Source organism: Papio anubis, chromosome 14, assembly GCF_008728515.1.
Source record: "Papio anubis isolate 15944 chromosome 14, Panubis1.0, whole genome shotgun sequence".
NCBI lineage: Eukaryota > Metazoa > Chordata > Mammalia > Primates > Cercopithecidae > Papio > Papio anubis.
The window spans coordinates 25,980,823-26,007,022 of NC_044989.1; the positions used below are offsets into that span (position 1 = coordinate 25,980,823).

The window sequence follows — 26,200 nt, forward strand, 5'->3', positions numbered from 1 at the left end:
CTAGGATTTTTATGGTATTAGGTCTAACATTTAAGTCTCTAACCATCTTGAAATTAATTTCTATAAGGAGTAAGGAAAGGATCCAGTTTCAGCTTTCTACTTACGGCTAGCCAATTTTCCCAGCACCATTATTAAAATAGAATCCTTTTCCCATTTCTTGTTTCTCTTGTGGTTTGTCAAAGATCAGATGGCTGTAGATGTGTGGTATTATTTCTGAGGACTCTGTTCTGTTCCACTGGTCTATATCTCACTTTTGGTACCAGTACCAGCTGCTGTTTTGCTTACTGTGCCTTGTAGTATAGTTTGAAGTCAGGTAGCATGATGCCTCTCCAGCTTTGTTCCTTTGACTTAGGATTGCCCTTGGAGATGCGGGTTTTTTGGTTCCATATGAACTTTTTAAAGCAGTTTTTCCAATTCTGTGAAGAAACTCATTGGTAGCTTGATGTATGGCATTGAATCTATAAATAACCTTTGGCAGTATACATTTTCAACATATTGATTCTTCCTATCCATGAGCATGGTATGTTCTTCCATTTGTTTGTGTCCTCTTTTATTTCACTGAGCAGTGGTTTGTAGTTCTCCTTGAAGAGGTCCTTTACATCTCTTGTAAGCTGGATTCCTAGGTATTTTATTCTCTTTGAAGCAATTGCGAATGGAAGTTCATTCATGATTTGGCTCTCTGTTTGTCTGTTACTGGTGTATAAGAATGCTTGTGATTTTTGCACATTAATTTTGTATCCTGTGGTGGCTCCTCTTTGAAAGGATAATGAATCCACTTATAGAAACATTTGGGCCAATTTATACACAATTGAAATATTCACACTAATCATTAAGTGAGAGCATGGTGTTTGTAAGAAAAGTGTTTTCAACAGCACGTGATAGCATATCCATTTTTGTTTTAGCAGAAAATGCCCCCATCCCATTTTATAAAAAATATCCATGAATTGCATAATTAACAAAGACTGATTCATCACTTTTTTCGTGTATCTAGTTTAAAAATTTCTCAGAATCCTGTATCTTCCTCTGGTGAATTCCCTAAGTTAATTCAGCCAGATAGGTATCTTGGTCTCTTCAAAAAGATTTTGTTAAATCTATCTTCTCTATATCTAGTAGTAATTTTTAAATATAAATTAAATGCTAGTAATTGATATAAATTTATATTAAACTTTAAATTTGTATAACCTATTCTTACAATGTGCTCATATCAATCAATACCTCTTTCTATACATGGATATGGTTGTGAAACTTACATTTTATATTTATTTTTTTTAAAGGTTAGAGAAAGAGGGACCAATTAACTTCATCTTTTCCTAAACTTGAGAAGAGACAAACCAAGTCCTGCCCTTCATCTCCAATGTTTGGAAGATCAGAGGTTCCTGTCAATTAAGTCGTCCTTTCTTCATAACTATTGCAAAAGAAATCATCAGAAATCACTGAATAGGTCAATTAAAACCATTTTTATCAAACATATTCATTCACAACATGTATTGTTATAGTTAAAAACTGGTTGAGAAAGTTTACTTGTAATTATTATGCACTTTGATATCTGTTGATTATTTCTGGAGCAAAGGCAGCCTTATTCATTAGGTGCCTTTAGCTAATTTTTCCTGCTATTCTTGCTGGATACTTTAGAAATGAGAAGGGGTGAGCTGTAAGATAAATGAGTGTGACTAAGGGAAATAGAAGCCTGACTTTATCAAGGGCTGAGCTCCGGGAGGCAGGAAGAGTTCAGAGCATTGGGCCAGGGCTCATCTGGTGGGTTCAAGCACATAGCCTCAACTCCCTTGCAGGAACATGGGTCCGTGTGTGGTTCACTCTGAAGCATCTGTCTTCCTGTGAAAGAGCTCGGGAGTGGTGAATGGATACCGCGCCCAACTTCTGCAGGCTGCCCTCCCCTCTGGATACCAAGCCCACCCATGGCAATCCCTTCAAGGCATGACTCTCATGATAATAAGAAGTGTGATAATGTGAAAAGGAATTTTCAGAGAAACTGAGTCAAGGACTGGTGTGGTGAAACTTCTTGCTTTCTTGGAAAGCAAGAGAAGGTGCTAGCTATGCCTTCTGCTCTCTGACATTTCCACCGTCCCCCACCCATCTAGCAATGGCTACCCTAGAAAAACCTGTTTCCTACCCTTTGGTGTGGGCTGAGTATAGAAAGAGGAGGCTTCTCTCCAGAACTTTGCCAGGAGTTTGGCAAAGTTGGTTTGGCCTTTGCCACACCATTCTCAATCCACCCTGCTTACACTGCCCCTGAGAAAGTCTAGTTCTCACCTGGCAGTGTCACTTCCTCCTTTGCTGTGTTCCAAGATGTAGCCTTCATTTGTGGACTAGGAAGGGGTGGAAAGGCCCAATTGCAGGGTGATTATTATTATTGTCAACTCTCCCTTGAAGAAGTTGTATCCGTTTTACTTTCTCACATGCACTCCTGCCTGGGCTGCAGGAATCCTAGAAATTTTGCTCTCCGCTATAGTAACTCCCATGAGTTCTGATCCCACACTTTTCCTTCAAATGCTAACTGGAGGCAGATTTTTAGATGGAGAAACCAGAGACAAGAGAATCAGCAGGAGTCCAGGTGATAATCAGGAACCCGGGACCCTGATCCTGACTGCTCTGACCAGGCTGCTCATTTCACCGGTGGGGAGCTGGAACCTGAAACCTGCTCATTCTAAAAAACAACCCCAGTCTTCTCTCAACTTCTGGCTGTGCCCATGTCCTCTGAGGAAGGCCGTGGAATGCCTTCTGACATGCTCTCAGAGGGAGAGCTGAGGATCTGAAGCCAGCAACTCACCAGGGAGATGGTGGAGCTGGGGGCTTGGGCACGGCAGAAGCGTTTGCGCAAAGCTTCTTGTACCTGTGGGAGAGGTAAATGCTCCACTTATGCCAGCCACAGCCCCGGCCTGTGGGCTGCAAGTGAGGCAGGGGGTTAGGTGGGCAGACTCACCTTCTTGTCCATGAGGCAACCAAACAATAGGATGAAGACACCCTGAGAAGAGGGACATGGGGATAAGCTGGTCAAGGAGGAAGGGATCTACCTGAATCAACGTGCTCCTTCTGTCCTGTATAATTCACATGCAAAGGCTTCTTGTCTCAATTTTTGTTACCACCATTTGGTGCATAGGATCTATTTCAGATGCTTTTCTTATTGTTATCATTATAAAAGGGATAGTAAAGGATTGGGTACTGATAATTTCCTGAGTTCTCCAACAAAATCAGCTATTATTTTACAGATAAGAAAACTAAAGCTCAGAGAGGTTATATAATTTGTCTGAAGTTATCCAGCTACTCAGTGGAGGAACTGGGATCCACTCCTAAGCCTTCCAAAATTCCTGAACCTATGTTTCTTCTGCTACGCCTTGATACCTCCTAGAGAAGAGATCGGCAGTGACTTAGACCATCTAAAAGGGCAAAAAGCACAGCCACCCCCTATCACCTACCTGGAGGGTGTTGAGAATGGTGAAGATGTAATGAGGGACCACGGAGACTTCCTCTAACAGAGTGGCCAGGCCCAGCCCCCAGGTGAGGCCAAAGATGGGTGTGAGAATGAGCAGGGCTTTGATCACCCCCAGCAGAGCTTGGCGCTTCTCCGCTGGGGGTCCCTCTGACAGCGAAGGTCTCAGCAACTTCAGCATGGCCATGGCTAGTACCAGCCCATTCACACCTACAATAGCCAGCACTGGCCCCACGAAGGTGTATAACGCCCCTCCCTTCCCATCCAACCAGCATTCCCCCTCCCTCAGGTATTGCCCTTGAGGTAGGTAGAGCCCCAGGGTGACACCCGCCAACCCCAGTGGGCACAGGTAGCCCAGAAGCACCATCAGGGGGAGAACTCGGTGCTTCGGCAGCTGGTGAAAGACAAAGAGCAGCTGGTGGGCCAACACCAGGGCCTGCGCCAGCATCCAGAAAAAGGTGGCCAGGTAGAGGAAATGACAGAGGAAGGTGGCAGCCAGGCAGAGCGGGCTTCGGGGCCCTGGAGGGAGGAAGGGGGCGCCTAGGAAGCAAGTGTCTGCGGCCAGCAAGCAGAGCACCATGTTGAGCAGGGTGGCGTGGCGGAAATAGGAGACCTTGTTCCGCACCACGACTCTCCAGACCAGCCTGTACACACCCAGGCACACAAGCAGCGCCAGTATGGAAGCTCCCAAGCCCACTTGAGTCAGCAGCGCCAGAGCGGGTTCTTCCGGAACAGTGTGTGGGGACATGAGGACGGAGAAGGCAGTGAGGTGCTGGCAGAGGCACCGAGCAGTGGGGCTGCCACTGGCCGCCTGTGCCTGGCACCCTTCTTTGGACCAACCCCCCCTGCCCTGGAAGAGACTGTGATCCCAGAAGACACAGTGAGGGGAACCATCTGTGTTCCCAAAATCCATGATGACCTCGCCCTGGCTGAAGGCCTGGTCGCCTGCCATGATGGAAATGACAAGGACCAGGCCAGGAGTGGCATAGAGGGAATCCCCCAGCCCTTGTCCATAGTTTGAAGGCAGAAGGTGGTCCAGTTTTCGCAACACCAGGCTAGTAATACTTATTTCAGTTCCATTACGGACCAGTGGGGCCAGTGAGTGCCTGGGAATCTGAGCCTGCAGTGGGGGCCGAGTAGGGAAGGAGATGCTGTAGTCAGCAGGAAACGTGGGTCCAAACAGCTGGCTCTGCAGCAGCACATTGGGCAAGCTGAAGGTGAAGGGGTGGTCCTGTGGGCACAGGCTGCATGCCAGGGTCTCCACAGCCAGCAGGAGAGTCGAGCCTGCCCAGGGCTTCCGGGCTTGGGCCAGGGTCCACAGAGACCTGGTGTCCATATCTAGGACCTTGTCTGTGGCAATCAGGAGATTCTGCAGCACCCAACAGAAAGATGAGCCCCGTCTGCTGGTGCCCACAGGACTGAGCCGGGGGCAGTGAGAACTACAGCCCCACACCTTCCCTTCCCAGTCCAGGGTGTGACCCGAGGTTGGAGAGAAAAGGGAGAGGAAGACAGGCCTGTGAAGGGAGACTTTCTAGACAGGAAGAACGGGGAGCTGTTCGGCCAACCACCTTGGGGCATCTTTAAGGATATGTCCCCTGACCTGCACCCAGTCCCTCTGCTGAAAAGCCTTCTTCCCCCTCCATCCCTTGGGGCCACCCAGGTTCTCAGAAGGGACTTCTCCCATTCTTTGGCACCTCCAGGTCTGCAAAGCTAGGAATGGTGACCAGCAGTGATAGAGGGCACCGTGTCCTGGAGGTGACGGCCACACGCATGTCTGTGCATTCCCATATGCTATGTATTCCCAGGCATGAACGGTGTGTAATGTCATTGCCCTTTGTTACACTTTTGGCTGCAGCTCATGGGTCACCAACGGATGCCCATACTGAGAGCCGATTTAGGTGAGCCCGGCAACGCCGGGCTCTTCATGGAAGAAGAGCTTCAGTGTCTTCATGGAAACTTCCTGTCTGTGTCATAGCCACACGCCTGCTTGCGCACACACGCCTCGGGCCTCCTGTCTCCACACCCTTTCCTGCCTCCAGCCCCCATGTGCTCCCAGCGCCAGGCCTTCTCCATTCTGCAGCCTCAGAGGCTGGTGTCTGAGAGAAGAAATGGACCAGGAGCAGGACCCCGGACTCTGGAAAGGTCTGCTGCCCGACAGCCCATGGTGATGTCAGAGGGACAGAAGTGCCCACAGATGGGGAATCTTCACCCCGACTGCCCAGCTGGCAACCACTGTGGCTCAGAGATCTCACCTTCAGGGCGCTGCGGTCAAGCTGTATTCTGGCCTTTGCCACTGCCTTGGCCAGGTATTTCATGGTGCTCAGCAGGGTCAGTAAGTCGGAGGGTGAACTTGCCTCTGCCGCCTGCCCTGGCAGCTGTGCCAGGATCTGTGGTACCTCCTCAGCAGGACTGCCCTGGCCTGCCTGCAGCAGCTGAGACAGACAAGACAGCAGGAAGTGGGACACGTAGTAGAATGATGGTTTGAGAAGAGCATCCTAGCCCCATGGAGATTGCTGGCCCCCTTGAGCCCTCCCACACCTACTTCCTGGCTCTGCTAGGGCTCTAGTTCAGAAAAGCTGAGCAGCTTGTGGGTTGGGCCTCGGGGAAAAGGGTCTGCAAGCTGGGTCCTAGAGAGGCTGGGGTGGGCTGTGGAGGGGGCATGTGGGCAGCAGGGTGGAAGCTTCACCTTGGCTCTAATGAACAAGGCCAGGAGCCTCGCATCTGTGCAGCTGCTGTGGACAGGCCCCCAGACTCCGTCAGCTGCACAAAACCTCCTCACTATGCCCCTCTTGCTCTCAGGACATGGGGCCTGTGCCACGTGGCCAGCCTTGGTGACATTCCAGGTAAGCACTGAGGTGTCCTCAGGGCAGGTGATGTCCCCATCTGAAGAATGACAAGCAGGGGGTACTCAGCAATCACAGCCTCACCGGAGCCTCTTCTTGGGCAGAAGCATGTGCGGGCCCCGAAGCCTGGTCCTGTTGCCCAGGGCAGGGATGCGCCATGCAAGAGAGCCCATGCTCCCAAGGCAAGCAGCTGAGACCCGCCCACTGGACTCCAAGCCCTACGTACCCTGGATGATGGTGATGGAGATGGGGACCCTGAGTGGAGCCAGGCCAGGGCTCTGCAGGTCACAAGTGTACACGGTGTCAGTCATTGGGCAGTGCTGAACAGCCATCACAAAGCACTGAGAGCCTGACTTGTTGAAGGAGGAGGCTGAGGGCAAAACGAAAGAAGGGAACTGTCATTGGGCCAAGGACAGGCCTGGAACCCAGCAGGCTCTGACATGCTGTTTCAGTCTTTCTAGCAATTCAGAAACAGAGGAAGCAGTGGGGAAGAGCCAGATGATGTGTGGGCTCCACTTGGGCAGAGGAAGAGAGCTTGGATTTTGCTGGAGGGGACTGTGGGGTCTCTAACAAGCTCTAGGACTCAGTTTCCACCATTTCCACATTTGTAAAATGGGGACTATCATCAAATGAATTCCATAGAGTTAAATGAGATTGTGTAGATAACAGCATTTTGCAAAAGTTTCCTCTACACATGCAGTTATGTTATGGCAATAGACGTGGCAAGGCTCTGATGGGGTAGATAACAGTGTGGGCTTTGGACCCCACTCTCTGGTTGAACTGTGGCCTCTGTTTCTCGTGAGCTAAAGACTCAGTTGCCTGGAGGAGACTAGCTGCCCCCTGGTCCCTCTGACCCCTGACTGCTGGCCCCTTCTCATACCTTTGCTGCCCTCTCCAGGGCTCCAGGTCACAGTGTAGGCCAGGTTTGTGCTGGGGATGCAGCAGCTCAGCTGGAAGCCAGGGGAGGTGGCACACGAGATGGACAGCTGGTCTGGAAGTCGAGCCACATCTGTCGCCTTCAAGGGCACCCTCACCACCTCGTGCAGGTTCCACTTGAAGCCCTGGGCCTCAAAGCAGCTCATGTACTCACCTGCAGACACGTGTCTGCTGCGCTATGTGGCTCCTCTGGGCCCTGCTGCACCATAGAATCGCTGCTACTTTCCAAGCCACAGCCTTGCTCCCGTCCTCTGCCTGCCACCCAGTGCTTAACCCCAGCAAGCAAGGTCCCAGGATGGCCCCTTTGGTGGGTATTCCCTGTCCCCAAGAAGGATTTCTAGGAGGTAGAAGAGATCTCTTTTTTATCAGCCCATGCCCATGAATTTCATGCTCTCCCTAGAGCAGATGCCCTTCCTGCACCACCCCTGCCATTTTAGCATCTTGAAAAACATGGATCTGTTCTCAGCAGACATTGAGACTATATCCTCCACATTCTCCACATTGTAGTATTTTTGTTAACAGAAACATTTTTATGAAAAGTAACTACATTTTCCAAAACATAATTAGACAAGTGACTTTTTTTTACATGTTTGCAAATCTCGCCCATGTCTGGGTTCTCCCATCTGCTTTTGCATTCAATCTTATGATGGCCCTGTAACCTCTGGAAAGGGCCACTGTCTACACCTGAGGGAGTGGGAGTGAAAGGGGTAAATGACATCTTAGCATATTAGGACAATAGTTGTGACTTTGTAAACCCTGAAAAGGGTCTCAGAAGTCCCAGACCACAGTGAAAACAGCTGGCCATTTTTAGAATTTTCCACATTGCAGGCCGGGCGCGGTGGCTCAAGCCTGTAATCCCAGCACTTTGGGAGGCCGAGATGGGCGGATCAGAGGTCAGGAGATCGAGACCATCCTGGCTAACAGGGTGAAACCCCGTCTCTACTAAAAAAAAATACAAAAAAATTAGCCGGGCGCGGTGGCGGGCGCCTGTAGTCCCAGCTACTCAGGAGGCTGAGGCAGGAGAATGGCCTGAACCCGGGAGCCGGAGCTTGCAGTGAGCTGAGATCCGGCCATTGCACTCCAGCCTGGGCGACAGAGCAAGACTCCATCTCAAAAAAAAAAAAAAAAAAAGAATTTTCCACATTGCAATTTTTCACACCAAGGGACCTCTTAGCCTTTGTTTCCCCAGAATGGGTAAGTGGAAAGATGAAAAGGGTGAGAAAGAAGTGGAAAGAAAAGAAGGAAGGAGGAGGGAGGGAGGCGTGGGAAGAAGAGGTGAAGGAAAGCAGCGAAGGAAGAGGAGGAAGAAGGGAAGTAAGAGGAAGGAGAAAGGAGGCAAGGAGAGGACAGACTGGCTACCTGCCCAGTGATGGGACATGTTGGAGACACTGAGGGCAGCCTGGCCGTGGCTGGAAGTCACAGACACCTGTGTCCCTGGCTGCAGGAGGATGGGACTGGGGCTCCCTGGGTGCCTCAGGAACCAGCTCAGGTCGGTGGCCTCCTGGCTCAGCAGGAGAGTCAGGCTCAGTGTGTCACCAGGCATCTGCAGCTGGGAGTTCAGGCTGAGGGTCCCAGGGACTGCAGGGAGGCAGGTGACAGGGGACCCTGGAGGAGGGACTCATGGCCCTCAGATGCAGCTGAGCAATCGCTCCCCCCGACTCTGGAGCCCATTCCTCCACACTCCCTCCCTAGCTTTTTAAATTTTTCTTTTTGTCCCTGGATGGGCATCTGAATGTGGCTGCTGCAATCCAGCCTGGAAGACTCTATCTGTTATCGGAAACCAAAGAGAGAACCTTTTTGGTCTATGCCTCTCCCTCCTCCAGGCATCTTGGGGCTGCTGGAACTGCTTCCTGCCTCCTAGGGTAAAAAGCAGGGTTACTCCAGCACATTCTCTCCTTGTCCTTATGTCTCTGGGGCCCCCCTCATTAGTCTCCCTACTCAGGTTCCAAGCTCAGGGCCTGTGATCTGCTGTGATGGCTGGCTTTTTCTCCCACCCAGAGGAGCAGCTGTGCTTGGATCAGCTGGCCAAACTACAGGTTCAGAGAGGAAAAACACACTGAGAGCATTCATTTCACTTAAGGTCATTGGTTTCCAAGTTCCCAACCTTCCTCACCAGGTGGCAGCAACTGGCAGTACCCGGGTTCAGGATGGCTGAAGACAAGGCAGCCACAAGGCTGGTGGTTCTGGGGGCTTTGACAAGGAGGGTAATGGAGGCAGATGCTGGTGTTCCACTGGTAGCCAGAGAGGCAAGCACAATAGAAATTCCCCTCGTGGTTGACATTACACTCTGTGACAGAGAGAAGGGAAGAGGGGCTGGGCAGGCTGTCTGAGGAAGCTAGGTGGGCAGGGTGAACACCTGCCTGATGCCTGAGAGGCTTTAGGGCTGGGTATCTGGACCAATCTCCAAGCTACAGGTGCCTCAGTCAGGCACATGCATCAGGACTGTCTCCTCAGTCAGCGCTTGAAGCAGCAGATGTCTCAGGGGCCAGGGAACAAGTGAAGGTGGAGGTCTGTGCCCACATTGTCTGTCCCTTGGGCCATCAGTCAAAGTTAGAAGATAGGGGATGGGGCAGGCAGGGAAGGGTCTGTCTGGTAGGGAGGGGAGGAAGGAGCTGGGCCAAGAGACAGAACCAGGCAGCCCTTCCTCCAGGAAATATAGAGGGACTCACAGCATCTCAGGCAAGTTGGCTGCAGGAGGCCCGGGAGCCCCTGTTCATTCGCTCTCAGCCCCCTTCCCATGCAAGTGGTACCTGTTGTGAGTCTGAGGCCAGTGAGAAGAGGCCTTGGGGAAGAGGAAGCTGAGGCAGCCGGGAGAGTCAGGGTCCTGGAGACTTCATGGGGCCAGGTCTTATCTGAAAAGTCCAGATGTACATAGACGGAGACCAGTGCTGATTCTACAGGAGCAGAGGGGACAGCTGGAGAGGACAGGCAGCGAGGCCACAAGCCGGTCCCCTCTGGAGTCTCTCATCTAGCTGGCCAGTCCCAGGAATGCAGAGCCGACCCCCTCCCACAGGCTGTCCAGGTGCATATAGACAGGGCTCAGGAAGGGAACAAGTCCTCCCCTAGGCACGGTGGCTTCAGATACATAGCTTCACGTCATCCATCCAGCAACACCTATTTTATGGATGAGGCTCCAAAGACAATGAGTTCATCTCCAGGCCTCGCTGCTAGAGAACTGGTCAACGACCTGTCCGACTGTGATCAGAGCCAGTCCTCTCTCTCTGCCACCACTCCCTTGCTGCGCCTGCCCTCTCCTCTCCGGGTCCTGGGTTTCCACCTCTTTCCCAGCCCCTATCTCCTCCCCCTCCCTCCTCCTCCTGTCCATTCACTCACCTCCTGCTCCATTCTGTTGGTCCAGGAGCTGCCCAGATCCAGATTCCCCTCCAGCCTGACTCTGTCCCTGGAATAGAACACAGAGGAGAGACCTCAAGTCCCTTCCAAAGGCACCCCAGGGGCCAGCCCGACTAGTCTCAGCCAGCACAACTCAGTCTCAACCAGCTCTTCTTTTTGCCAGGAATCAAGGGTACACATCAGGAAGGGAAAGCAGGCTTCTCTTAGTGGGTGCCAGGGATGCAACCCCAGGAACCCTGCTATCCCACCCAAGACCAGGAACCAGGCACGCCCTGGGAAGTCAACATGCTTTGTTTAATTCCTTCCTGCATTTACCTGTCCCTGGGCCTCTAGGCTAATTGAAATGGCTGGGTCTGGAGCTCCAGCAGTGGAGCTGGACAGAGTTGGCTGGGGCCCAGGCGCTTGGGGAGTTTATTCCTTCTGTAGGATTTGACAGCAGGGTGAGAAGAAGGCAGCCTCTTTCCTTTGTCTTTGGTTCCTGTACATTATTTCCTCACCAACTCCTCCTCTGACAGGGTGACGGTGGAGGTCTGGACCCACATTGTCTGTCCCTTGGGCCATCGGCCAAAGCTAGAGGATAGGGGGATGGGGCAGGCAGGGAAGGGTCTGTCTGGTAGGGAGGTGAGGAAGGAGCTGGGCCAAGGAGACAGAACCAGGCAGCCCTTCCTCCAGGAAATATGGAGGGGCTCACAGTGTCACAGACCTGAGCCCTGTCTATATGCACCTGCGTGTGCGTGTGGGTATCTACCCAAAACCAGATTTTGATACAGAAACGAATATGGATAAGACATGAGTATAAGCTGGTCACAATGGCACGTGCCTTCAGTCCCAGCTACTTGGGAGGCTGAGGTGGGAGGATCACTTGAGCCCAGGAGTTCAAGTCCAGCCTGGGCAACATGGTGAGAGCATGTCTTAAAAAAGGTATAGATATAGATAGATTTAGATACAGATACAGATATATATATTTACATAAAGACAGATTTAGATTTAGCAATACAGATAGATTTAGGCTTAGTGGTATATAGATGTAGACATAGGCATAGATATAGCTGTCCGTGAGGAGAACACAGATGGAAAAGCACCCTCTAGACTCTGATGTCTTTCCTCAGATTCTCTCCCATCCTCTAAGCCAGTAGTTCCCAAATCTGCAAAGTTTTTCTTTTTCTTTTTAAATGGCCAGCTTGACTGGACGAGCCTTTATCCAAAGTACAGCAGGTATCATAGGAGTTTACAGGGACTCAAATAAGGAAACAAGAGCTATCCCCCACACCCAGGAAAATAAAATTGAGTTCTCAGAGATCTCATAACAAAGCATCCACTTTCCTTACGTATTACTTCTTCTCCCCTCAGCCCTTTCCCCACTACCTCTCTGCAGACCTTCCCTGGGTCTCACCCAGGTTTCACTTACAGGTTGGGATGCTTGGGCAACTGGTGACCCCAGCAGGGGAAGAGTTGCGGCCAGGAGCAGCAGAGGGGCAGCCGAACAGACCATGGCTCAGTGAAGCAGTCCCTACAAGCCCATGATGCAAATTTCTGCAAGGAAGAGCTGGCAGCGCAGTATGCAGATGGGATGGGAGGGAAGAGGGGAGGGAGCCAGGGCTGAACTTACAGAGGAAGCGCTACAGCCTGTGACTCTGAGTCAAATGGGAATCCAGGTCGCCGTGGGGGCCACCTGGAGCCCACATGCCCCCAGTGAGAATAGTGCCGAGGCTCCTCTTGGGCTCTGGACCAAAAGCTCAGAGTCTTAGGGTTTTGAAGTCACAACCAGCAACGTGTCAATAAGCCAGGTTCGGTCATGTTCCCAAGGACCTGGGAAATCTGGATTGTTCTGAACTCGTCAAAAGCTGGATCATTGATCAAAGAGTCAAAGTTAGAAATGAAAAACAAAGAAAAGATAAAAATATGAGAGCTGATTTTTACGCTAAAATAATTTCCAGATAGACTAGAATCCTCCCTCCCTCCCTTCCTTCCTTGTCTGTCCCTTGGGCTATCTGCCAAAGCTAGAAGATAGGGGGTTGGGGCAGGCAGGGAAGGACTGGTCATGGACCTGTCCGACTGTGATCAGAGCAGGGGGTGAGTGGGTGGACAGGAGGAGGAGGGAGGGGGAGGAGATGGGAGCTGGGAATGAGGTGGAAACCCAGGACCCGGAGAGGAGAGGGCAGGCGCAGCGAGGGAGTGGTGGCTGAGAGGACTGGCTCTGATCACAGTCGGACAGGTCCGTGACCAGTCTGTCTGTCCCTCCCTCCCTCCCTTCCTTCCTCCCTCCCTCCCTTCCTTCCTTCCTCCCTCCCTTCCTCCCTCCCTCCATTCCTTCTTTCCTTCCTTCCCTCCCTTCTTTCTTTCTTTTCTCTCTCTCCCTCCCTCCATCCATCCCTCTCTCTCTCTCTCTCTCTTCCTTCTTTCCTTCCCTCCCTCCTTTCTTTTCTTTTCTTTCTTTCTCTTTTTCTTTCTTTCCTTTCTTTCTCTCTTTTTCTTTTCTTTCTTTCTTTCCTTGCTCTTTCCTTCCCTCCTTTCTCTCTGTCTTTCCTTCTTTCTCTCTCGCTCGCTGTCACTCTCACTCTTTTTCTTTCTTTTATAAACAAGGCCTTCTTCTGTTGCCCGGGCTAGAGTGCAGTAGTATGATCAAAGCTCATGATCATAGCTCACCATAGCCTCAAACTCTTGGGCTCAAGCTATCCTCCCACCGTAACCTCCCAAGTAGTTGAGATTACATGTGTGCACCACTGCACTGGCCTAGAGCCTTAAATGTAAAAAAGAATCTGAGAAAATACTAGAAAACATTATCAAGTTATTTCATAAAATAATTTTAAACAGAGGAAGGTTTTTTAAACAATACATAAAACTGAGAAGTCAAAAAGGAAATAAATGTGACTGTCTAAAAACTTTTAAGTTTGGCCTAAAAAGAATAATTTTCTCAACAAAGGAACTTTCTTCTAGTTTTCGTATCCATAAGATAGAAATAGGTGATAATGGCCAGGCAGGGTGGCTCATACCTATAATCCCAGCCCTTTGGGAGGCCGAGGTGAGTGGATCACCTGAGGTCAGCAGTTCGAGACCAGCCTGCCCAACATGGTGAAACCCTGTCTCAACTAAAAATACAAAATCAGCCAGGCTTGGTGGCGCATGCCTGTAATCCCTGCTACTTAGGAGGCTGAAGCAGGAGAATTGCTTGAACCTGTGAGAAGGAGGTTGCAGTGAGCTAAAATTGCACCATTGCACTCCAACCTGGGCAACAAAAGTGAAACTCCATCTCAAAAAAATAAAATTAAAAAAGAAGCAGTTTGATAAACATATACAAACCTCTAACTTCACGCATCAGAAATACAAATCAAACAAGATACTATTTCTCACCTGCTAATTATCAAAAGAGAAAATATTAATTATATTAAGTATAGTTGTACATGTGTGTAAAAACATGTACATAAGAATATTCAAGGCAGAATTGTTTGTGACAGCAAATGAGTTGATTAAACAACCAAAATATCTATTAAAAAGGGAGAGCTTATATAAATCTTGGGATTTCCAAACAATACATTACTAAAGTTGTGTGGGAAAAGTGAAGTAGCTGTATTTTGGAGTGATCTCCAATATAGTTAGTGAAGTTTAAATATGTGTTATGTGTATTATGCTCCCATGTATGTAAACAAAATGAATCTATTTAAGATGCTTGTACTTGTATATCCCTAGAATATTTCTGGAAGAATACATCAGAAATCTGGCAATAGTTGTTGCTTCTGGGGAAAGGGATTAAGGGTCTGGATGGGTCTGTGTGCTGTTTCATATATAGTTTTTCTAATCATAGGCATTTTTTTTTAATAAAAAAAAGTTGATTTAAACACACACACAAAGTACGAAGTACTTTATAGAAATATAGCCCCATTGCATTTCCACCTCCACCTCCGCCTCCAATCCCCCCTTGCCAGTTTTGCTGCTAATGGAAGAGCAGACACACAGAGCAAATACATGCATGGGAGCGATCACTCTTGTAAATAGCGCATTTCAGAAAACATGAAAATGGTGGAGAATCTGGTTTGAGAACCAGAGAGAGAAGTGAGAGGGAAAACACAGGTGCTGGAGGTAGGATGCTATTAGCATGCTGGCTGCTGTCTGTTACAGCTATGGGCAGTCTCAGATGGGCCAAGAGGATGTGGGACATCAACAGCATCTGCAGCAGTTCCCAAATGGAGTCTGTCAAGGCATGAAGTGGTCCTGGACCATGCTCAACAGGGTCTGTTGAGGACCAGGAACTACACAAGTGAGAGGTGGACTGAGACCCAGAAGAGTGGCTGCTTCAGTGCCGAGGGGAGACTGAGCCATGGCAGCCCCCAGTTAGGAGAGGCAAAGACGGCCTCCAGTGGAGGGAAAGCTGTTCATCCATCAGCATGAACACTGAAGGAACAAGTAACTCCGGGGACATGAGAAAGCTAACAGAGGCCAGGTGCGGCGGCTCACACCTGTAATCCCAGCACTTTGGGAGGCCGAGGCAGGCGGATCACCTGAGGTCAGGAGTTCAGGACCAGCCTGGCCAACATGGTGAAAACCTGTCTCTACTAAAAATACAAAAAAATTAGCCAGGGGTGGTGGTGGGCACCTGTAATCCCAGCTACTCGGGAGACTGAGGCATGAGAATTGCTTGAACCCAGGAGGTGGAGGTTGCAGTGAGCCGAGATGGCACCACTGCACTCCAGCCTGGGCAACAGAGTGAGACACCCTCTCTCTCTCTCTCTCTCTAATATTATTATATATATAATATAAATATATATAAAAATAAAATAAAATATGTATATATATAAATCTTAGTCTTATGGACTGATCAGTTTCATGGGGAGTCAGGAAGCACCCACAGGCTGAATCAGGTCTTAGGCAGAGTGGAGTTCAAACCAACAGGGACTTATTGCTGCCACCTATGTACTCCAAAGTCCAAAGTGAACCACAAGGTGATTGTCCTTTGTCCCTCCAATATACATACTGATTTTTGGAAACTAATCAGTTTTTAACTGCTGGCAGCTTTTCTGAGCTCCTAGGTTGCTTCCTGGACACCTCTAAACACGGATTGTGAAGGCTGCTGGTAAGCAGTGCTCCCTTACTTCATTTTTATTTTTTAAAGACAGGGTCCCGTTATGTTGTTCAGGCTGGCCTCAAAGTCCTGGACCAAAGTGATTCTCTCACCTCAGCCTGCCCAAGTAGTTGGGATTACAGGCATGAGCCACCACTGGACCTGGCCTCCAATTTTTTTTTTTTGAGATGGAGTCTCACTCTGTCGCCCAGGCTGGAGTGCAGTGGCGTGATCTCGGCTCACTGCAAGCTCCGCCTCCTGGGTTCACGCCATTCTCCTGCCTCAGCCTCCTGAGTAGCTGGGACTACAGGCGCCCGCCACCGTGCCCGGCTAATTTTTTATATTTTTTAATAGAGACGGAGTTTCACCATGGTCTCGATCTCCTGACCTTGTGATCCGCCCGCCTCGGCCTCCCAAAGTGCTGAGATTACAGGCGTGAGCCACCGCGCCCGGCCTTTTTTTTTTTTTTGAGAGAGCGTCTCACTCTGTTGCCCAGGGTGGAGTACAATGGTACAGTCTTGGCTCACTACAACCTCCACCTCCCAGGTTTAAGTGATTCTCCTGCCTCAGCCTCCCAAGTAGCTGGGATTACGGGCGCCCATCACCACACTGGGATAATTTTATATTTTTAGTAGAGATGGAGTTTCACCATGTTGGCCAGGCGGGTCTCAAACTCCTGGCCTCAAGAGATCCACCTGCCTTGGCCTCCCAAAGTGCTAGGATTCAGGCATGAGTCACTGTGCCCGGCCTCCATTACTTCTTATAGAAAGTAATTGCTGGGGCCAGGTGTGGTGACTCGTGCCTGTAATCCTGGCACTTTGGGAGGCTGAGGCAGGTGGATTGCTTAAGGTCCAGGAGTTCAAGGCCAGCCTGGGCAACATGACAAAACCTCAATATGGCAAAACTTCATCTCTACAAAAAATTAGCTGGGTATGGTGGCACATGCTTGTAGTCCCAGTTACATGGGAGGCTGAGGTGGGACGATCACCTGAACCCAGAAGGTCAAAGCCATAGTGAGCTGTGATTGTGCCACTGCGCTCCAGCCTGGGCAACAGAGCCAGACCCTGTATCCAAAAAAAAAAAAAAAAAAAAAAAAAAAGAAAGAGAGAAAGTAACTGCTGGGGTTGCTGCATATTAGTTACCTCTATGAACTAGACATTGAATCTTGGTGTATTTTTTCTAACTTTTAGGTTCTGGGGTACAAGTGCAGGTTTGTTACATAGGTAAACTTGAGTCATGGGGGTTTGTTGTACAGATTATTTCACCACCCAGGTATTAAGCCTAGTACCCATTTAGTTATTTTCCTGATCCTCTCCCTCCACCCTCTGAAAGGCCCCAGTGTATGTTGTTCCCCTCTATGTGTCCATGTGTTTTCATCATTTCGCTCCCACTTACAAGTGAAAATATGTGGTATTTGGTTTTCTGTTCCTGTGTTAGTTTGCTAAGGATAATGGCCTCCAGCTCCATCCATGTCCCTGCAAAAGACATGATCTCATTCTTTCTTATGGCTGCATAGTATTCCATGGTATATATGTACCACATTTTCTTTATCCAGTCTATCATCGATGGGCATTTAGGTTGATTCCATGTTTTTGCTACTATGAATAGTGCTTCAGTGAATATCCACATGCATGTGTTTTTATAAAAGAATGATTTATATACCGTTGGGTGTAGACCCAGTAATGGGATTGCTGGGTAGAATGGTATTTCTGTCTTTAGGTCTTTCAGGAATTGCCACTGTCTTCCACAATGGCTGAACTAATTTACACTCCCGCCAACAATGTATAAGCGTTCCTTTTTCTCCACAACCTCGCCAGCATCTGTTAATTTTTGGCTTTTTAGTAACAGCCATTCTGACTGGGATCTTGGTGTATTTGCACAAATACGATTTGGGTTCAGATGTCATGGCAGCTATTACGCGATATAGGATTTCTGCTGGGTGCTACCAAGCTGTGGCCAGTGGCGGCGGCCACATCATGGGACATGTGTAGAAAGAAGGGGAAATACACAGCTGTTCACCCAGCTGCAGCACAATTCCAGTAACGGCGAGTCAGCTAACCCTTGGCTGACGCAGAAAACTCTAATATAGAAAGAGTATGTTCAAAATTGTTTGATGCTATAAAATTACTGATCTGTGAAATATTTTACAAGAAGAGGTATTTTAACAAAAAGCTGGACGCATATGTCTTTATAGGAAAAAACGTATTTCTGACATTAAAATGTTAAAAGAAATGGTATAAAGTTATTCAGAAGGAATAATGGCAGCCTTAGATCTATAATTTAAGTATCTAACTCTGGACCTTAGAACGAGATCCCATATTTGCTCTCTGGGACTGTTCAGAAAACCCTGCTTCGGGGTTTATATTAAAACTATGTACCTCAAGAGCACAACTTGGAGAAGCTGAAGAAACTCATGGAATTTCTGATGCTTTCTTTGATTCTTACAGGATGTGGGGACTTCACAAAAGTTTCATGTTGACCTTATATAGGAATAAACCTATGGAGAGACCAGGACATTAGAGTGGAGAAGAACTGTTTCTTCTAAAGATAAAATAATTTCAAATCCTTAAGCCAGGATTTAGCCAGTCTGTGGTATTCTGTTATTGCAACACAAAACGGACTCAGAGTCCTTACAACCTAATCACCTCTTAAAGGTCTCCACCTCTCAATGCTGTGGCATTAGGGATTAAGTTTCCAACACATGAACTTTGGGGGACACATTCAAACCACAGCATGGTAGAAAACTGGTCATGAGGTTAGGAATGGGATTAATGAGCCTTGTGATTCAAGACAACCACTTCATCTTTCAAGACCTCAGTTTTTACATCAATAAAATAGAGTTAAAATATATGGTCTTTGCAGTATTTAAAAGTGTTGTTCCATTTCTTTCCTGTTTTCATGGTTTCTAAAATAAAATCCACAGCCATATAACTCATTGATCCCCTATAAGTAATGTATCATTTTTCTTTGGCTGCTTTCAAGATTTTTTCTTTCACTTTAGTTTTTAGCAGTTATGATGTGTTTAAGGTGGGCTTTCTTTGGACTTACCCTTTATGGATTTGCTGAGCCTTTGCATCTGTAGATTTATGTCTTTCATCAGCCACTATTTCAAATTGTTTTTCTGCACTGAATTATTTCTCCTCTTCTCTGGAGCTCTAATGACTCAACTATTAGGCTTTTTCTTTCTTTTTTTTTTGAGACGGAGTCTCATTCTGTTGCCTAGGCTGGAGTGCAGTGGTGCAATCTCTGCTCACTGCAACCTCCGCCTCCCAGGTTCAAGTGATTCTCCTGCCTCAGCCTCCCAATAGCTGTGACTACAGGTGCATGCCACCACACCCGGCTCATTTTTTTGTATTTTTAGTAGAGACGGGGTTTCACCCTGTTAGCCAAGATGGTCTCGATCTCCTGACCTCATGATCTGCCTCCCAAAGTGCTGGGATTACAGGCATGAGCTACCACGTCTGGCTGCCTTTTTAGTATTTTATCCACAGATCTGTGGCTCTGTTCAATTTTTCTTTTTTTTTTATTATTATACTTTAAGTTCTAGGGTACATGTGCACAATGTGCAGATTTGTTACATATGTATACATGTGCCATGTTGGTTTGCTGCACCCATTAACTTGTCATTTACATTAGGTATATCTCCTAATGCTATCCCTCCCCCCACCCCACGACAGGCCCCAGTGTGTGATGTTCCCCTTCCTGTGTCCAAGTGTTCTCATTGTTCAATTCCCACCTACGAGTGAGAACATGCGGTGTTTGGTTTCTGTTCTTGGGATAGTTTGCTGAGAATGATGGTTCCCAGCTGCACCCATGTTCCTACAAAGGACATGAACTCATCCTTTTTTATGGCTGCATAGTATTCCATGGTGTATATGTGCCACATTTCTTAATTCTGTTCAGTTTTTCAATCTTTTTTTCTCTGTTTTTCAGATTGGATCATTTCTACTGATCTATCTTCAAGTTGACTGACTTTTTCCTCTGTCATCTCTGTTCTGCTGTTAAGCCTGGATAGACAGAATAATGACCACCCAAAGATGTCCATGTACTAATCCCTAGAACTTCTGGATATGTAAATGTATATGTCAAAAGGGATTTTGCAGATGTGATTAAATTATGAATATTGAGAGGGAGATTATCACGGATAATCTGCGTGGGCCTAATGTAATCACAAGGTCCTTGTAAAAGGGAGACAGGAATGTGAGAAACAAAATGTAAAAGGGAGACAGGAATGTGAAAAGCAGAGGTTGGACTGATGCAGCATTTTATTTATGTATTTATTTTTTGAGATTGCCCAGGCTGGAGTTCAGTGGCACAATCATGGCTCACTGCAGTCTTGACCTCATGGGCTCAAGTGAGCCTCAGCCTCCTGGGTAGCTGGGACCACAGGTGTGTGTCATCACGCTTGGCCAACTTTTATTTTTATTTTTTGTAGAGATGGGGGGTCTTGCTATGTTGCCCCGGCTGGTCTCAAACTCCTGGGCTCAAATGATCCTCCTGCTTTGGTCTCCCAAAGTTCTGGGATGACAAGTGTGAGCCACTGTGTTCAGTGAAACTGATGCACTTCAAAGATAAAGGAAAGAGCAAGGATTGATGACAGGCTCCAGAAGTTGGAAAGAGCAAGGAAATGGATTCTTCCCTGCAGTCTCCAGAAGAAATGCAGGTCTGCTGACATCTTGATTTTACCTCTGTAAGATTCATTTCACACTTCTCATTCTCAGAACACATCACATTACATAATACATTTGTTTTGCTTTAAGTTACTACATTTGTAGCTATTTGTTATAGCAGCCATGGTAGTAATTTAATACAGAGCTCATGCAATAACTTTTACATTTTTGGTTATTATATATTTCAGTTCTAAAGTTCCCATTTGGTTCTTCTTTACATTTTCTATTTCCCCCTTGAGACTTTTCGCCTTTTCTTTAGTTTTTAAAACAGTGTTCACATTTACTCATGGCACTTTTGTAATAGGTACTTTAATGTCTTTTTTAGATAACTCCAACATATTTGTCATCTCAGAATTGGTATCTGTTGATTGTTTTTTTCTATGTGAGTTGAGATTTCCAGGTTCTTCAAATGCCAGTTAATTTTGAGTTTTATCCCGGAAATTTTGAATATTATGAGACTCTGGATCTTGTTTAAAACCTGTGGGAAGTGTTAATGTTTCTTTTTTAGTAGGTAATCTACCTGGCTTGGTTCAACCACAAGTTCTCATTAACCTACTGTGGACTGTGCTTTCAACATCAATTCTCATTTCAAAACCTTCACAGTGCTATTCAGATCTTCTGCAGACGTGTGCCACCCAGTGGCCGGTCTGGAGCCTGTGTGATGGATGGTCTATCTCTTGGTGCAGTTGTGCTGGTGGTTTGTGGATCCACGCAATGTACAACTGGGAAGTGATCCCAGGAGCTCATAAAACGGTATGGGGTCATCTTCTTGTCCTTTCTGGTCATTCTGATACTTTCTGGTTCCCTGGGGCTCCTCTTTTTGGTTCTCTGGCCAGAAATCCAGAGCTTTATTTCCCTGCTCTAGGATGCACTTCCTGGATCTGTTCACAGGTGGGGCCTTGCAGCAGAGAGAAAAAGCAATGGAGGTTTGCCTTGCCCTCTTAGCACCATACATTCTGATCAGAGGAAGTTCCTCTCCCTCAGAGTTCTAGGCTCCTGCGGATCCTTACCGCCACTGCTGCCATGCGATTGTTTAGAGGCTGGGTGTGAAAGAACAAAGAAAAAAGAAAAAAAAAAAGGTGGAATTTCCTCCACTCTCTCTGAGTGTTAGGGTCTTCCTTCCCTCTCCTTGAGCCAGACCTAGGGGGTTTCTTCTGTAGTTCTGTCTATCTGTGCAATTGCACATTTATGGGTTTGGGATTGCCTTGAGTTCAGGCCAGTGCATACCTGAAGAAAAAATGTGAAGCTCACCACCAGTTCAGTGGTATTTTGAATTCTGTACTTCTTCCCCAGTCCACTTGCTACTGTTTACTTTCTAGAGTCCTCAAGTATCAGTTCTGTGCAATCTTTCCAGGTGTATAGCTTCACTCAGTGGGAGAGACAGGGTGGAGGATGCTTACTCCATCTTTCCTAGAACTGGGCCCCTGCATCTCACAATTTTGATATGTATTTTTATTATCATTTCATTCAAAATATTTTCTGATTTCCCTTTTGATTTCTTCTTTGTTGGCTACTTAGAAGTGTTATGTCTTAATTTCTAAACAAAAGAAATTATCTGGTTATATTTTTGTCCCTGCTTTTAGCTTGATTACATTCTTGTCAGAGAAGATAATCATTACGATTATCAATCTTTAATATTTTTTGAGGTTAGTTTTATGGGCCAGCATAAGGTCAGCTTTTGTAAGTGTTCCGTATGTAATAAAAAAGTATGTGTGGCCGGGTGCGGTGGCTCACACCTGTAATCACTTTAGGAGGTCAAGGCAGGTGGATCACCTGAGGGGAGGGGTTTGAGACCAGCCTGGCGGGCCAACATGGTGAAACCTTGTCTCTACTAAAAACACAAAAATTACCTGGGCGTGGTGGTGTGCACCTGTAATCCCAGCTACTCGGGAGGCTGAGTCAGGAGAATGGTTTGAACTCAGAGGCAGAGGTTGCAGTGAGCCGAGATCGCATCACTTCACTCCAGCCTGGGTGAAAGAGCAAAACTCCATCTCAAAAAAACAAACAAACAAAAAAAACCAAAGTATGTGTATTCTGAGCCGAGCACGGTGGTGTGTGCCCATAGTCCCGGCTACTTGGGACGCTGAGGTGGGAGAATCACCTGAGCCCAAGAGTGTGAGCTGCGGTGAGCTATGATTGTACCACTGTACTCCTGCCTGGGTGCAGAGTGAGACCAATCTCTAAAACACAAAAAACAAAAGGCAAAAACAAAACAAAAGAAACAAACAAAAAACTTTTAGATATCTGTTATAAATAGTATGTATTTTGGTTTAGTTTTATTCTTTTAATCAGTTATGACTACCTTTACCTTTATCAAATCATTTATGCTATTTATAGTCAATTATAATTACTGATAAGTTTAAACTTGTCTAAGTGTTTTCTATTTAGTCCACTTTTTCTTCTCCTTTTTTCTCCCTTATTTCCCTCTTTTGAGTTAATTTCTTTTTATAATTATCTCATTTGAACTCCTCCCCCATTAGCTTTTAGTTACACATATTTTTACTACTTACTTAGAAAGTTTCTTTAGGGATGATAAAATGCATTTTTGACATCTCAACTTTAACTTCTTTTATTCCCCAAACTTCTACACTGGAATGTGTTAAAATAGAAATCTGTTCAGTAGTTGGGTAAACGAGTTTGCCTTATGAGGGGACAGACATTTTAGACACTGGGAACCACAACGACAAAGTACACAGGTATGATGCAGATTGTTGTGAGGTCAGAGAACTACAGTACTGCAGTTTGGGATCATTGCTGCCAGAGGTGTGAATAAAAATGGAAGTGGAATTAGATTATAAAGGCTATCCAGACTGGAAAGCAGGATGGGAAGCCAACAAACTAGAGAGCAACTACTTGAAAAGAAATAGCACAAAACAAAAAGTGATGAATACAAAATTAGGCCAGGCATGGTGACTCACACCTGTAATTCCAGCACTTTGGGAGGCCAAGGTGGGTGGGTCCCATAAGCCCAGAAGTTCAAGACCAGCCTGGGCAACATGGTGAAACCCCATCTCTACAAAAAATAGAAAAACTAGCTGGGCGTAGTGGTGTGCGCCTGTAGTCCCAGCTACTTGGGAGGCTGAGGTGGGAGGATCACCTGAGCCCAGGAGGTCAAGGCTGCAGTGAGCTGTGATCACGCCATTGCTCTCCAGCCTGGACAACAGAGTGAGAGTCGGTCTCAAAAAATATATACATACATATATATATATATATATATATATATTCAAACTTTATGTTAATATTTTTTGTTTTTGCAGACAGGGTCTCACTATGAAACTCCTGGCCTCAAGCAATCCTCCCACCTCAGCCTCCCAAAGTGCTGGGATTATAGGCACTAGCCTCCATGCCTAGCCCTCAAACTTCAAAGATTAAGAAAGTTTTAAATTTTGTATTATAACTGTATTGTTTGCTTATTTGTTTCTCCAACAAGATAAATTGAAAGTTAATTCAAACTTGAATGCCTAAGGAACCACAGGTATTCATTAACACTCCCTCCTCTCCTAGGAAAATACTTCCTTCCAGGTTTTCCCTAAATCTTCCACCTCCTTAATATTTGTAACCAGTAAAATACTTCCTAGACTTATTGCCTCTACTCCAGAACCATTCACAGTGCTCTTTGGAAAGCATGTTTTATTGTAAGCAAGATTATTTCCAGTATCAAATTTTTCTTAGAACACTCAAGTTAATCCCTTATAAATATCCTTTGATTAGAAAGCAAGATGGGCTCCTTGAGTCCAGTTGGTATTACGATGTAGGTGGAGGCCATTTGATGGGTCACAATTGCTGAACATAAGAGAATTGATCATACAATACCTAGGCCATATAAAAATGAGATTAGGTACCAACCTCTCTCCTTAAATCTGGGGTAGGATCAGTTTGGACCTTTATCTCCAAACTAAAGAATAAATCCCACCGGCCGGGCACGATGCTTCACGCCTATAATCCCAGCACTTTGGGAGGCTGAGGTGAGTGGACTGCCTGAGCTCAGGAGTTCGTGACCAGCATGGGCAACACCATGAAACCCCATCTCTACTAAAATATAAAAAATTAGCCAGCCATGGTGGCATGCACCTTTAGTCTCAGCTACTTGGGAGGCAGGAGAATCGTTTGAACCTGGAAGGTGAAGGTTGCAGTGAGCTGAGATTGTGCCACTGTACTCCAGCCTGGGGGACAGAGTGAGACTATGTCTCAAAAATAAAATAAAAATAAATAAATAAATAAATAAAAGAATAAATTCCACCAAATAGGAGTTTTCAGTCAAACTTTGATTTTAGACTATCAAAGCAATGCAGGCTTGTCAAAAAAATTAAAACAATTGAGACATCTGTCATTCAGAAACCAAAAATACTTATGGCTCCCTTTTTAATCAAGAAATGAACCAAAGTATATACTTTGCCTATCAGTTGTTTACTTAAAAAGTGTTATGTTTCGGCTGGCCGTGGTGGCTCACGCCTGTAATCCCAGCACTTTGGGAGGCCGAGGTGGGCAGATCACTAGGTCAGGAGATCTAGACCATCCTGGCTAACATGGTGAAACTCCGTCTTTACTAAAAATACAAAAAAATTAGCCAGGCATGGTGGCGGGCGCCTGTAGTCCCAGCTACTTGGGAGGCTGAGGCAGCAGAATGGTGAACCTGGGAGGCAGAGCTTGCAGTGAGCCGAGATTGCACTACTGCACTCCAGCCTGGGCGACACAGCGAGACTCCGTCTCAAAAAAAAAAAAAAAAAGTGTTACATTTCTTGTTCTTATTATTAAAGATCAAATAACCAGAACTATTCACATTGTTCACACACACACAAAAGAAATACAAAAAGATTTTTTTAACCTGAATATCATTCTCTGATTTTTTTTTTCTTGAGAACCTGTGAATTAAAAAAAAAAAAAAAAAAAAAAAAATTTAGGCCAAACACAGTAGCTCATGCCTGTAATCCCAGCACTTTGGGAGGCCGAGGTAGATGGATCACCTGAGGTCAGGAGTTTGAGACCAGCCTGGCCAACATGGTGAAACCCTGTCTCTACTAAAAATACAAAAATTAACTGGGCGTGGTGGCACGTCCCTGTAATTCCAGCTACTCAGGAGGCTGAGGCAGGAGAATCGCTTGAACCCAGGAGGTGGAGGTTGCAGTGAGCCAAGATTGTGCTACTGCACTCCAGCCTGGGCGACAGAGTGAGACTCCATCTCAAAAAAAAAAAAAAATTTTTTTTAAATAAATGTATTAAAGAATGACTCCAGAAGTGGAAATAACCCGACACTCATCAGTAGTGGAATGGATAAATAAACTGTAGATAGGTATGCAATCTACTACCATACAGAAACATAAATGAATGAACTGGGGCTATATGCATCAATATCAAAACAATGTTGAGTGCAAAAAATGTCCTAAGAGGTTAGAAACAGTGGGATGCCATTTAAGTAAATCACATATACACACGCAAGCACAAAAATAATACTATTTTGAATCCATATATGAACACACATAATAGCAGTTAAAAAATATAAATGTAAATGACAAACAAGTTAAAAAAAAGAGGTTAACTCCCAGGAGAAAAGGAACAGGATGGTGAAGAGCTGCAGCTATACGTGAAATACATAAAAAAATAAAAAGCTGGCCGGGCGCAGTGGCTCAAGCCTGTAATCCCAGCACTTTGGGAGGCCGAGCTTGGCGGATCAGGAGGTCTGGAGATTGAGACCATTCTGGCTGACACGGTGAAACCTCGTCTCTACTAAAAAAAATACAAAGAAATTAGCCAGGCATGGTGGCGGGCGCCTGCAGTCCCAGCTACTCGGGAGGCTGAGACAGGAGAATGGCATGAACCAGGGAGGCGGAGCTCGCAGTGAACCGAGATCGTGCCACTGCATTCCAGCCTGGGTGACAGAGCGAGACTCCATCTCAAA

At 46.6% G+C, this 26,200-nt stretch overlaps 2 protein-coding genes and 1 long non-coding RNA gene across 19 annotated transcripts in view; 1 reads left to right on the forward strand and 2 right to left on the reverse strand.

The window, feature by feature from the left end:
* HADHB (hydroxyacyl-CoA dehydrogenase trifunctional multienzyme complex subunit beta) overlaps positions 1 to 1,468 on the forward strand; it is a 53,951-nt gene extending 52,483 nt beyond the window's left edge. Inside the window, exon 16 of the mRNA XM_021924673.2 lies at positions 1,275 to 1,468. Within this exon, the coding sequence (XP_021780365.1) occupies positions 1,275 to 1,298 (24 nt within the window). The 3' untranslated portion in view covers positions 1,299 to 1,468. The remainder of the gene's footprint in view (positions 1 to 1,274) is intronic.
* ADGRF3 (adhesion G protein-coupled receptor F3) overlaps positions 1,293 to 26,200 on the reverse strand; it is a 41,317-nt gene continuing 16,409 nt past the window's right edge. For 4 of the 17 annotated variants that reach the window (XM_031655019.1, XM_031655015.1, XM_031655021.1 and 1 more), the window contains exons 2-12: positions 10,561 to 10,627; positions 9,978 to 10,121; positions 9,341 to 9,514; positions 9,021 to 9,084; positions 7,172 to 7,381; positions 6,518 to 6,661; positions 6,135 to 6,331; positions 5,701 to 5,880; positions 3,435 to 4,817; positions 2,942 to 2,983; positions 1,439 to 2,851 (exon numbers count right to left, since the gene is read on the reverse strand). In XM_031655019.1, the coding sequence (XP_031510879.1) occupies positions 2,690 to 2,851; positions 2,942 to 2,983; positions 3,435 to 4,817; positions 5,701 to 5,880; positions 6,135 to 6,331; positions 6,518 to 6,661; positions 7,172 to 7,381; positions 9,021 to 9,084; positions 9,341 to 9,508 (2,550 nt within the window). In that variant the 5' untranslated portion in view covers positions 9,509 to 9,514; positions 9,978 to 10,121; positions 10,561 to 10,627 and the 3' untranslated portion in view covers positions 1,439 to 2,689. The other 13 variants (XM_031655017.1, XM_031655016.1, XM_031655018.1 and 10 more) reach the window with 11 other exon arrangements.
* Positions 20,395 to 22,211, reverse strand: LOC110741041. The gene is made up of 2 exons (XR_002516580.1): positions 22,155 to 22,211; positions 20,395 to 21,344 (listed from the first exon to the last, which is right to left on the reverse strand). It is a non-coding gene; the product is annotated as an uncharacterized LOC110741041 (long non-coding RNA).